A 13,085-nucleotide genomic window follows, 5' to 3' on the forward strand; every position below is an offset into this window, starting at 1 on the left:
CAATTTAATTAACTTCTACCTCAACATCGAAGTCCATTAAATGAGGACGATTGTTCTGCACAAGGACCCATCTAATGAGGCAAGGTTTGGATAAATGAATTGTCATTTTGAGTAACCTTTGAACCCTGGATTTCAGGTCTGCAGAGACCTCAGGTTTCATGTGGTCTAAGTCCCCTGTGTGTGTATGTGTGTGTATGAATATATTATATATTTGTATATATAATGAGGCAACTGAGAAGAATTATTTCTACTCAGTTCTAATTATTTCATCACATTGTTAATGCAAATTTATAGAATCTCCCAGTGTTTCAATTATGGTTGACAAACACATTCTCTGTATTACCAGTTAGGAGAAAAGCTAAAGGAACTGAAAAAACTAAACACGACATCAAAATTAGCCTCACTCCAACAAACCAAACGGAAAAGTGTAGTACAGCAGTCTAGAGCAGAACAGAAGCTGCATCCTGATCGCAGGCCAATTGTTCCGACTTCTCTGAGACCACTGGGGACATTTTTGCTGTCACTGTGCATAGCTGGGCCATGTCTTTGCTCTTTGTGGCAAAACAAGCCTTGACTGATCACTGCTGTACTCCATCATCTCTGCGGCACCTGGGGAGCAGGCCAATGATTGAGCTTTCCTTGACTTTATTTTTATTAGTATGCACATAAGCAAAGAGCCCAGTATTTAGAAAACGACACTTCCACAGTACCGAGAAAGGCCTCAAGTGGCTACTTTCCCGGTCTCAGAAGGTTAAAGGTGACAGCCTTATCAAACATTTCCAGGGAAGAAGGTCCTTTAGCCTTCAGAGCAGCTGCATAACAGTAACAAATATCCTAAATAAACACACATCAGACATCCTTTCTATTTCAATTAAGTCTATTTTGTTGGGTTCCAAGTTTTCACGTTAATATTTAAGATCTCTGAATCTATTAAAGCACTTCCAATGTACTCTTGCTTTGGAAGACGTGGATTAGTTATTGGAGCCACCATCCACAATACCAATTATCCATTATCCACCATTTAATGTGCAGCCCCTTTCCTCATGTTGTTTACGGTTTGTTTGACTACACCAGAAGATAAGCATCCACAAACACAAGAAACCAGTTTTGTTTTCAACCGTGTCCATAGCATTTACTAATAAAACAGTGCCCACATAGTAGTAAGTCAAAGATATTTATAAAGAGAACAAAAGAATTAAATTCTCAAAGGCACTCAATCATATGGATGCAGAGGCTGAATAATGAAAATGCACTTTTTAAAACACAGAAGTCTTGTGTAAAGTTAAAACTTGAGAGCATACGGGGGTAATTAGGATAAAGATACAATGTGTGTGTATTTCACTGTGGGGAGGGAGCTGTACTTCCTCTCCTGCACTTGACAATCTCCGAATATCCTAAAATGGTTTGGCAATAAAACTCTGCAAATGGATCTTGCTGGTAGCTGATGAATCAGAGGTATTCACTAGACATGTTGTTATAGTGAAATTTCTCAGAGGAGCTTCAAGTATCCCTGTGCCGGCTATACACAAACACATGTAAATCTCTACCACATACAGACCACTGAGCCTTGGGTTTCAAGCATCACAGTCATCAACATTCTCTTCCACAAGGTTCTAGAAACACAGCAGCAGTAGCAGTAACTTGAGGTGGCCTCACTTCTAATGTCCAGAGAATTCTGGAGCTCAGCTACTTGTATCAGATCTAGGATTCGATGGTTCTTTGGTATATTTTGCAAATGAAGAGGAGAGCCCTTTAAGGGCAGAAGTTTGTGGTACACGACACTTCAGAGCTCACCTCATTTATAGCCTGCTCTATGTCTCCAGATGATTTACTAATGGAGCCCAGACCTGGGAGCCATTTCAGCAATTTTCTACTATACTGATTGGTACTCACCTGCCTTAAAACGTAATTTTCCCAGATATGAAACCTAAGACCACCCAAAGGACAGCTGTAAAAATCCAAATGGATTTTGTTCACTCTGTCACTTGCTTCCTCATCATTCCAGGAGTGAGAAACCGAGTAGCTGTGTGTCCTTGAAACTGTTAACTATGTTAGACTGCAGAGACCATAGGCAGAGGTCGGAGGTCAGGAGGCTAGTCATCGAGCCCTGGAGAGAGGACACTAAAGAGAGGTTGACAAAAGGGAAATGGGGGCCTCGCTCTTACAGACCCAGAACAGATCTTTAAAAAATTCTCAAAATAATGGCAGTGGGACAGGCACAGTCAATGTCTCACTTTAGAGGCTTGCAGACCTAGATGCACAATACCACAGCCTGGGGACCTGTCAAGGCCTAGGTAAGATGCAATCCCCAACTGCATCACAATGTCCGAGTCCTATTTGTTTTAAGCATGCTTCACCAGGGCTTGTGTGTATAGCTACAGACAAACTACATTGGTCAATCTGTCACATGACATTTCAAATAAAAGGCAAGGGACTTGTGGAGGTGGCTTTAGGAGTGGTGTGCCTGCTTAGTGCGCAGAATGTCAGTCTTAGCGCAGAACCCGGTCTAAACTACAAAGAAAAAGCAGTATCACAATAAGGTCACGTACGGATCAGTTACATAAAACCACAGAAAAACGTACAGCATCTAAAAGCTTCTCTGTCCACCCTCAAACAGCTTGGCTGTAGCAGGGTCTATGCTAGGTTTACTTACTGGCCTAGTGACCTGCACAGAGAAGGTAAGCTCAGCAAGGAAGAAGTTCAACAAAACTTTGTTTGTCCAACAACTATTTTTATATTCCTCTATAAAAAAATTACATTTCAAGGTCATTATGAACTTGTTGTTGACAGGGAAAGAGATAAAAATTTAACAGAAAACCAGGGTCCTGCCCTCACTTAATCAGGGTTCTATCATTCCAGTGCTCAACAAAGCCCTTCACCACCCTCCTCAACCTTTTAATACAGTTCCTCATGTTTCGGGGACCCCCAACCATAAAATTATTTTCCTTGTTATTTTGTAACTAATTTTTCCACTGCTATGAATCATACTGTAAATATCTATGTTTTCTAATAGTCTTAGATGACCCCTGGGAAAAGGTCATTCAATCCTAAAGTGGTCGTGACCCACAGGTTGAGAACTAGGCTCAGCAACAAGCATACTCAGATTCTACCCCAGCACTCCCTCCTCACACTACAGAGCAGGTGTAGCCTCTGGAGAACAAGACTGCTTCCTCACTCCCAGGCTTAACCATCAACCATCAGCATGGAGGCATGTATGATGTCCAAGGCAGGCTGTGGAGACACTTCTGTACAGAGGAGTGTGAACAGACCACACGGATTCACAGCCTCATAAAACTAAAAGGGGAAAAGGGAGCTATAGCTTAAAGAAACCAGGTCAGATCTAATGAGAAGCAAGGCATATTTTTCCTTTCCTATTAGCCAGCTTGGCTTGCTTGCTTTTCCAGAGAATCTGTTATCATAGCGCCCTTTGTTCAAAAGGATGGATAAGGAATTAGGAAATGAATATAAGGAAATAGGAAGTAACCCATCAGATGATTTTCTGCCTTGATTGGAAATAGAAATCATTAGTTTCTGCAGAAGCACTACAGGCCGAAATTCCTTCATTCTCTGCAGGAGGAAAAGGGTTAAGTAGAAGCAGCACCCCAGGGCGCAGCAGGGCAGCCTGGGCTCACACCTGTCCTCCGCTACCCTCCCCCAGCTCCTCCACTCAGAGCTTCGGTCATTTCCTTCTTCCTTTCTTTGTAAGTCCCTGGCTGGGAATGCCCAGTGATGTCTGTCCTATTTCTGGGCAGATGAAAGGTATAGCTGCAGAAACTGCTGGAATTTTCTCTAACATTTCTGAATGTTTCAAGTCAGAACCTGAACTGTGAAAGAAAAGAAAGTCTTTGAAAACAGCTTCAATCACTTCCCACAATCACAAACAAATATCCAATGGCTACATTCAGCTCTCTTTTCTATCTACAAGAAAGAGTATGTGCAAAAGAAAAAGAATGTTAAAAATTATATTCCAGTGGATTCCACTGCTGCTTGCTATCTGGGTGCAGTATTACTAATTCCTAAATAAAAGGGAGTTTATCATAGATCGATGAAGAATTCAAAGCTGCCTGCAAAACAAGACCCAGGTACTTAGTGGTTTGTGTTCTCTATTCTTTGGTAAAAGTATAAAAACTAAATCCATCTATTCATTCATCCATTCACTCAGTCATTCCACACACATCACTGGGTCTCCTATGACTGGTGTTACCAGACAGGTAAGATATGCAGAATCATGAAATCACTTTGGTGATTGTATAAGGATCAAATTATTTAGAAAAATCGTTAAGTAAATTGCCTTTAAGCATCTCTAAAATTTTGAAACTCAGCTTGATTTGGTAATAGAATAGTGCATGAATTGTTGAGGTTTTGTTCTATTATTGATTTAAGTAATAAGAGAAATAAAAGCCTTCTCTCGGAGCCCTGGCATTCTCTCCCCTGTTCTATCCCCTCCCCTCCCATCAACATTTTCCATTTCAGTTTAACACCAGGGGATCATCAAGCCAATCGGTCCCATGAATCACTGGAGCCTACTGTCAGGGCTTGTACACAAGTAGGTATCCTCTGGAGAAAGGTGTAAAACATCTCTTGTTTGGTTGTTCTTATGGTGGGTAGAGGAATGAAGGAATGTCAGAACAGCTCATTCAGGCTTCCAGAGATGTCCACATCTTTCTTTCTTATGCCATTTCTCCTTTAGCAGCACCGGGGCCATGTGTAGGGCTACCATATGGCCCCATCTCATAGAGAGACGCTCAGGAACATAAAATCGCTGCTGTATACTTTTATGGCAGCATTCCCCCATCTGTCCTCCAGATGGCTTCTGTACCTCTACTAGACTCTCATACATGAACCTCTGCTATGAGGCACTGCCCAGCTGACCTAGGTGTCCTCACCTGTCAGTGACAAGGACCTCCAATACTCTCAAAACTCAGTACATTTAGTATTCAAACTAGAACAGACCATTTGAATATATGTATTTTATATCTTTAAAACTTATCAACAAAACCCACATGGTCATTCTCTCCTTGAAGTTTCAGAGAGTCACGCTATTGCCCCATAAGATCCTCTCATATTCACACATCAATCACTTTCTCCAAAACTGGTATTTTCATTTTCATGAAATTCTCCTTTGATGAGAAGAAAAGTTATTACTGAATATTTTTTCAAATGTCTTTAGAAAATTTTGGGGAAGCACATGTGTCCACGTGTCCTTCACTGAAATTGAATAAATGAGCAAGAAATCAGGTGCCGCCGACTCAGACAAGCCCCTTCCTGAACCACCTATATTAGGGTTCAAGGGTCTAGCCACTGTATCCTGCACCTCGTTGTTTTTAGGTGTTTGTCTGAAGAGGCATATGCGACCCTAGGCTCCGTATAGCTGAGAGGAAAGCAGAAATAAATGTCACTAGAGAATATGTATATTCCATTTAAAAAGGCCACAATTCCTGGCGATAGAGACATGAAGGTGACAGTCATCTCCAGTACCAAGTGCTGAGTCTGTGCGTGAGGCTCAGGACAGGCTGCAGTGTCACTGAGCAGCGGAGCACTTCCTGGTCTGCTGGAGGCCCTGGGTTTCATCCCCAGAAGCACAAGAGATTAAAAGAAAGGAATGCACAGACTGAGTGATGTCATAAGGGGGGGTTAACAAATTATTGTACACTAATGTCTGTGCTTATGAGGTTGCCCAGCGAGTCCTACCCTTTCTGTGACAGACAGCTTGCCCATGTTCTCTTCTCAACCATCTAAGGTCACCAGCACAGAGGAAGTCATCTCACGATTACTCTGCAGGCAGAGCATTGGAATGCTGCTCAAAGGCACAAAGTGTCAATTTTAGAGATACAAAATAACCCAGTGAGTGCCACAAGGATACTTTTATTTTTATTGAGAATAGCTTATTTTGTGTGTATAAGCAATAACGTAGTCTTTCTCAATTGTATGCAAAATAAAAACTTGACTTTTAAATTACAATGATACCCTAAGATACATGGTTGGGTCATGCAGTTTTTTTTTAAACTCTTCACACATCATTGCTTCTCTTACTATCCTTTATGAAGTGGCAGACAGAACTACTGGGACACCAGGAAACTTGCTCCTGGGCTGGCATCTCAGTCTCTCTTGTGTGCAAAACTTAACCAGTTACTCTGCCCTAGTGCAAGCCTTTTCTGGAAGCAATCAATTCACAGGTGCCTTTGTGGCAGCAAAATGTGTATGGCAGTCATCAGATCAAGTCTCATCTTCAGGCTGCTGCCAGAGGCCTGCTCACTGGGTTAACTGCTCTGAGCTGAAATTGAGAGAGCTGCTTCAGAGAAGCAAGCACTCTTCCTTCTATGAGAAAAGAAATTATGGGTAAGAAAGACATCTATCGGATGTAACAGTGTTTCCAAAGGCGTGCAAAGCTAAAAGCTATATGGTCTTTTGGTTTCAGCTGAACGAAATGCCAGGGCACCTGAGCAATATGGCTTTGATCTCTGCTCAGGGAAGCAGTGCCACATGGGGCACTCCAACCGTGCTCTGGGCAAGCAGTTTGTGACCACTTGGGAAGAGGCAGAAGTTGCTGTAGCAGCTGCGGGGTTGCAGGGACTGTTTACATTTGGGCAGAGAAGCTGCTCTCAGCCCTCAGCATTTCCTGCAGACCAGGTGAAAGCCTCTTGGCAGCCCCCTCCCCTTACAGGGCTTTCCATAGCACAGGAGCTATTGAATACTGGCTTCTTGCCAAGTGGCTTTACGTGAGACTTGGCAAAATTACCAACCACACACATCTGCCTTCACCTCATTTTCTTTCCACAGCTACTTCCCAGGCAACAGCTCAAGAACTACATGTGTCCATTTACTGGATGGAAACAAACAGCACAGGCATAGGGAGAGCCACACAAAGCATATGCTTTTCCAGCCATCCTGATTTCCCAAACAGTGGGAATCTCGCCCCTGGGGATACTGACAGGCACCAGCTGCCAGTTGATTTGGGGAGAGGAGACCCCACGCACACGCACACACTCCCAGCCCTCGCCCCCATTCCAGCTTACCTGTTTCTTTGTGCTGAACCTCTGCCAGGTGCAAGTCATTCAGAAGGTGCTCTAAGATCTTCTCCGGGGTCCCAGAAACCACCATGTATCTGTCAGAGAGCAGAGAGTCCACTGAGTCATCCTCAGTGGAAGACTGTGAGCGGCTGCTCCATTCGTCGTCCTCATCTTCCTCGTCGATGTATTTGAAATAAGGCACATCGAAGGTAGGCAAGGGCAGCTGGCGCCCTGAGAGCGCTTCGGAATCTTTCCTCTCTAGATGGGGGTCAAAGACCCGCAGGCGGGAGCTGCCCATTGTGAACGGTGCCTAACAAAGGCATCCCCTAAAGGCTAAAAGATCTTGCCATCCTCGTCCTTTCACAGGGAACTAAGTCCATCTGGCTGCTAAGAGCTCTGCAGTCAGCTAGAACGCTGGAGAGGCGGAGAGAAAAGAGGGAGGGGAGGGAGGGAGAGTAGGGCAGGCAATAGCAGAGCGAGTGAGTGAGGGAGCAGGGAAGGGAAGCAGCGCCAAGGGAAGGAAACCCAGAGCGTGCCTGGGCTGCGGGGACTCTCACCTCGAGTCGCTCTCGCTCTCCGCACTCCCCGTGGTGGGGGCTGGGCCACAGCTTGCTACTTTCTTCAGCACCAGCACACTCTGGCCTTGCTCTTTAACCTGAACCATTGGCACTTCATCATCTTGCTTTAATTGTCGATCAGCGTGATGGATAAGAGAAGGAAAGGAGAAGAGAAAGATTAAAAAGACGCCAACTAGCTTCACCTCATTTCTTCAAAGAGCTGGAAAGAATTAGCAGTGTGGTCAGGCATCTAACAGTTCAGAATCTAGGCTCAAGGTCTCTGGAAACACAAAAGGCCATGGAGACAGAAGAAAGTGTGTATGTGTGGGGGGTGTGGAATTAGGATTTGAAGAGTTTATTTTTGAAACTACCTTCAGGAACAATTTGATTTGGAGAATAGAAAGTTTAAAGTTTCAAAATGTACACCATACTACTTGCTTTGAACAGTCTTCTACCTGGCTGATGTTGTCTAAACATTATTAAAACCAGAAAATCACAGCACAACTACTATCAACACTTAGAAAATGAGTCGAGGCTTGCTTTAAAAGGTGGGCAAATGGCTAACCATTGGATAGCTCAATCTCCCTGGATGGACACACAGACACACAGACACACAGACACACACACACACACACACACACGGAGGGGGAGGGGAGGGACACCCATTGCAGGGCTTTTAAATTTATCAAGCATTCTTTTATCGGAGTACAAGCAAAGATGTCTAGTTAGAATGTTATCTATGCTAAACCCTGATGCCACAGGCCCCTGCACTGACTTTCTTCATCTCTGTCCCTTTCTAATAGGCGAGAAGCTTAACCATCATTCATTTCTGCACACACAGCTCCCACACCACAGGGCGAGGGCCTGACCTGGCTCAGTCAGGGCAAGCTCACTGCTGATCCAGCAGTATGGGCCCAAGTCTGAGCTATGGACACAAACTTTAGGGCATTTACCGCCAGAAAAAAAGAGCTATAAGAGGCATATAAGAAAATCCAACTTCTTTGTTGCTGATGACTTGAAATAAAATAATAAAAAAAAAGAATAGAGCAAGAAAAGTTGAGAGCAAGTAGGTTTCCTCGTAAAGATGATGTCAACTGTTTGCAAAGGAAGCCTGTGCAGGTGCACTTCTGCTACCGACAAGACCTACCTGTAATTAGGTACAGACCCAAAGAATCCTGCCGTCCTGCATGGGTAAAAGTGCCTTATCCAAATGCCTTGTAATTACTTCAACAGACCCATCATGGATATCAGTGTATTTTATTTTTTCTTTTTTACAAGACTAGAAAGGCATTGATATCACCATAACTGCTAAGCAAATCAGCAAATGACTATGACCTCAACTCCCAATTTCTAAGAAAATGTAAGTACTACTGGTTTTTCTTAAAAACTAATAATATTGGTCATTCTAAACAGCAATATAATTGTGTGATCATCCTTTTTAAATCTCCTACTGGCAAATAATTTTGCTATGAAGAACCGGTGTATTATGTTTCAGCAAGGTCAGACACATGGTGTCTGTGGCAATTAATGCTGGATATTCATTGTTCAACTCCCCAAGGAGGCCAGTGTGACTCCTGTAACATGAATACCAATGTGTAATTGCTATCGTTCATTTCTCCAAGCAGTTCTTTTGTTATCCATGCCGGTGAAGTGGACCACAGTGGCTGCAGAAAGGGGCATATTTGTTATCCATGCCGGCGAAGTGGACCACAGTGGCTGCAGAAAGGGGCATATTTGGATCAAAATAGGGGGTGGAGGACAGAAGAAGGCTGGGATGAGACACACTGAATAAGGCAAATTCTATTATTTGAGAGAACAGATATGAAAAGACAAAAATCTTTCCCTGGCTTCCTCTAATCATCAGACAATATTCATTTTATATGAGCTGCTGCCATTCCGAAGTACATTTTACATCCTATGTGCACATGATATATGGCATTATTAACTTTTGCAGGCTGCACACATACATATGGATGGGCAGGGTTTCTCTAATGTCTGTGTAAGTGATATGCATTACATGGCTGTGCACACAGCAGTCATACTTTACTGGGCAGGAGAATAGCTGAATCAGATTGATGCACTATCAATAGCATCTTATGTCATTGTAATAGGTTCCATTTTAAAACCTGCTAAAAATAAGGAAGAGAAAAAGCAGAGAAATCAATGAGTAAGGGGAGATGTAAATTTCTGAAACCTGCTGTGAAAACACAAGAATCCTGTGTCCTGTAACCGTCCATGAAGGAGGGTTAAATTAAGGCTCCTTACTATGGGCAGTGTTCCCTTATTTCTCTTCCATAAAAAGAGGAAAAATAGCACCATTGCGGTTGTATGTATGAAATTTTATTTTAGCACTTGATAGGGTAAAATAAGTATGAGGACTAATGATGGAAATATGTTCAATGATAGATTGTCCATGAAACATTAAGACTTCTAATTGACAGTCATTTGTGTAACAAATAATGAGGTCCTCCTTTGGGTAGGACACCCTGCTGGACACTCAGTGGCAAGCAAAGACGAGTAAAACAAGCCTGCTCTACTCTAAGTTAACTGCCCCATGAAAACCCAAGTACAGTTTGACGCACATTCTAAAGCAGCGCTTCTCAACCTTCCCCACGCTGTGGCCCTTTATGCAGCTCCTCATGTTGTGGTGATGCTCAACCATAAAATTATGTTCATTGCTAATTTATAACTGTAACTTTGCGATGGTTATGAAACGTAATGTAAATCTCTTGTGTTTTCTGGTGATCTTAGTCAACTCTTGTGAAATGATCGTTAGGGGTCTCAACCCACAAGTTGAGAACTACTACCCTAAGGTGTTGCTAAGTGCAGGGGACAAGGAAGCAGAAAATATGGGGTTTGGTGGTCAAAGATAACTAAGTGGCCTGAGAGACTGAGAATGCTATTAGACAGGACAAGGATCTACAGAGGAATGATAACTCAGATCACACAACTGATGTCTTAGTATTCATAGGACAGAGGACTGGAGATGTTTACCAGGCAGTTAAAAGGAAAACACAGCTTTCTGCACAAAGGCCAAAGAGAAAGACAAATTTGTTAATAATTGAAATTCTGGCAGTTGATGGCATTAAGGTGGAAACAAAAAGTGGGCAGTGAAGTGGGATTTAATGAGAAAAATTGAGTAAGTGACCAAGAAGGATAGAAACAATCTCAAGGAAAGCATCCAGAGATGTGGAGGAGCTGGAAAGAGAATCCCAGGAGGTCTGAGAAGAGCCTGGCCTCCCTGAAGTTCAAACGGATGAGCCTAGGAAAAGATCTGCTGGCATCATCCTGGGGCAAGAGGTGAGCAGAAGCCACAGCCCCGGTGCTCTGGAGGCAGAGGGTCACTGACCAAAACACTCACTATAACTTTGAAAAGGGGCCTAGATTATAGCTCAGTGGTAGAGAATTACTCCACAGGTAGAGGGGGGGGGGTGAAAAGAATGTTGAGTAAAGGTGGAAGGTGGGAGGGGCTAGAACCTGAGGATTTCAATATGTAGGGCTGGGGCCTCCTGAAGGCCTGTGCCCTGGCTAAGAATGGGGAGTAGGAGCAGAGAACACAAACATAGGATCAGCCACAAAGGAGACTTCCTCCTTTCAGATAGAATCCGCTGGCTCAGTGAAGCAGAAATAAGGAAGCCGGAGAGACACATGCAATGGCTTCTATCTTAGTAACAGGTATGAAGCAGCTTCTGGAGGAGGGCTGTGTGGTGCGTTGGTAGCCTGAAGAAGATATTATTGGGAAAATGGCCTCAGGGGTGCAGCAGCGAGTAAGGCAGTGTGAAGAGAAGGATCGCCTTGGCCTCATGAGCTCCCCAAGCTAGAATGCACACTTGTGCTTTTATGTCCTTCTGCAATAAGGGTTCAGGAGCCGTGGAGGAAAGCAGTGACTGGTGAGGCCCATCCAGGGTAAGAGACAGCAAAGAGATGGCAGAAGCCAGGGCGGGGAGAGGACCCAGGTCTCAAGCATATTAGGAAAATAGCCATTCATCACAGAGTGCCTGCCTGGCTATGGGAGGGGAAGCTCAACTGTGAAAACCGAGGGACTGCTGACTAGCTACCACATGGCCCAACAGCAGAGGCTTGAATCAAGGTGGCAAAGGTTCATTGCCAACAGCTCTGGGTAGTGAAGGCCAGTGGAGGAACAGAGGCTCTGAAGTGACATGTGTTTTGCGTTGGGTCCTAGGTTTCATATTTACAGTATATACAATGCTGACATCTTCCTAAGTGGCTAATGCGTTAAGAGCATCTTTAGTGTAAGTTCTGCAGATTGAGCAGGTCCAGAACTACAAGGGGAGAAGGCATACCCCTTTCCACACACCCACCTGAATTTATGTTAATGAAGTCACCTTGGGAAAGTCACCAAATAACCCCACCATAGAAGGCCTGGTTGCCAGGAGAACCAACCACCTGCTCAGAGGGCTGGGGACTCACAGCCCCTGTCCCCACCTCTGAAGGTCTCACTGATCACCAATGGCCAATGAATTCATCAATCGTGCCCACACAAAGAAGTCTGCATAAAAATCCCTAAGGGACTTTTCAATGGGCTGCTTGGAAGGTGAATAGGAGTTCATGTACTTGTCCAGAGGCCAGCACATCCCAGCTGCAGAGAGAGGAACTGTTGTACCCGGGACCCTTCTAAACTTTATCCTCCATATTTCTTTGCTGTTCATTATGTCCTTTAAAATATTCCTTACAATAAACTGCTAAATGAGTTTTCCTGGCTTCTGTAGCCACTTTAGAAAATCAATTGAGCCAAAGGGGGAGGTTGTGGAAAACTCCAATTTATAGCCATGTGCAAAACAAACCAGAGATTGTGACTGGCATCAAAATTTGGGGCAGCCTTATAGTGCTCAGTGCCCAGCTTGCGGACTCTGGTGCTATTCTCTGATAGACAGTGTCAGAATCCAGCTGAACTGTGGGTAACTGAGCTTGGACGACAAAGAGCTGACCGTCTTTCTTGTTGGTAAGGAAACCATTCCACAACCCCAGGTACATGTGGTCACAGAAGTGTTCCATGTTGGTAGTGGTGTTCCCCTCACCTCGTATTTCCAGGCCCTGACACTGCCATGTACAGCTGGGCTTGGACATTTTGTTTAAGTGATTCTGTAGGGAATCAACGTCAGACAAGGTCCCCAGAAAATCATCAAAACAAAACGCAGATGTTAGTCACTACATCTGAACAAAGAAGGAAGTATTGTTCAACCCACAACATTCCCCAGAGCCTTATCTGTACCTGCTGCTCTTCGGTGACAGTGGTAGCTCTGCCCTGGTCTGCACTCTCTGCGGGGAGGATAAGACCTAGTCACAGAATTAGCCTAGTTTCTAGACAGTAATTCAGAGCAAAGCCTCACTTCCTTGGGATCCCTCCCCAGGTCCTCAGAGTACATTCTAGTAACTGTCTCCCCAGAACGGTTCTCAAGAGCATGAAGTCTCAAGATCCTCATACGACACCAATAAGCCCAATTCAGTCACCTGCAGGTGTGGTCCTCACAGCGGTCTCTGGTCAGACGGCACTGAT

The 13,085-nt window shown here is 44.1% G+C and overlaps 1 protein-coding gene across 1 annotated transcript in view; it reads right to left on the minus strand.

Annotated features, from left to right (window-relative positions):
- The window catches only part of Rapgef5 (Rap guanine nucleotide exchange factor 5), a 226,124-nt gene that overhangs the window by 67,243 nt on the left and 145,796 nt on the right, over window positions 1-13,085 (minus strand). The window contains exons 10-11 of the mRNA XM_038337451.1: window positions 7,568-7,692; window positions 7,017-7,105 (exon numbers count right to left, since the gene is read on the minus strand). Coding sequence (XP_038193379.1) covers window positions 7,017-7,105; window positions 7,568-7,692 — 214 coding nt within the window. The remainder of the gene's footprint in view (window positions 1-7,016; window positions 7,106-7,567; window positions 7,693-13,085) is intronic.

This window comes from Arvicola amphibius, chromosome 7 (genome assembly GCF_903992535.2).
Source record: "Arvicola amphibius chromosome 7, mArvAmp1.2, whole genome shotgun sequence".
Classification (NCBI taxonomy): domain Eukaryota; kingdom Metazoa; phylum Chordata; class Mammalia; order Rodentia; family Cricetidae; genus Arvicola; species Arvicola amphibius.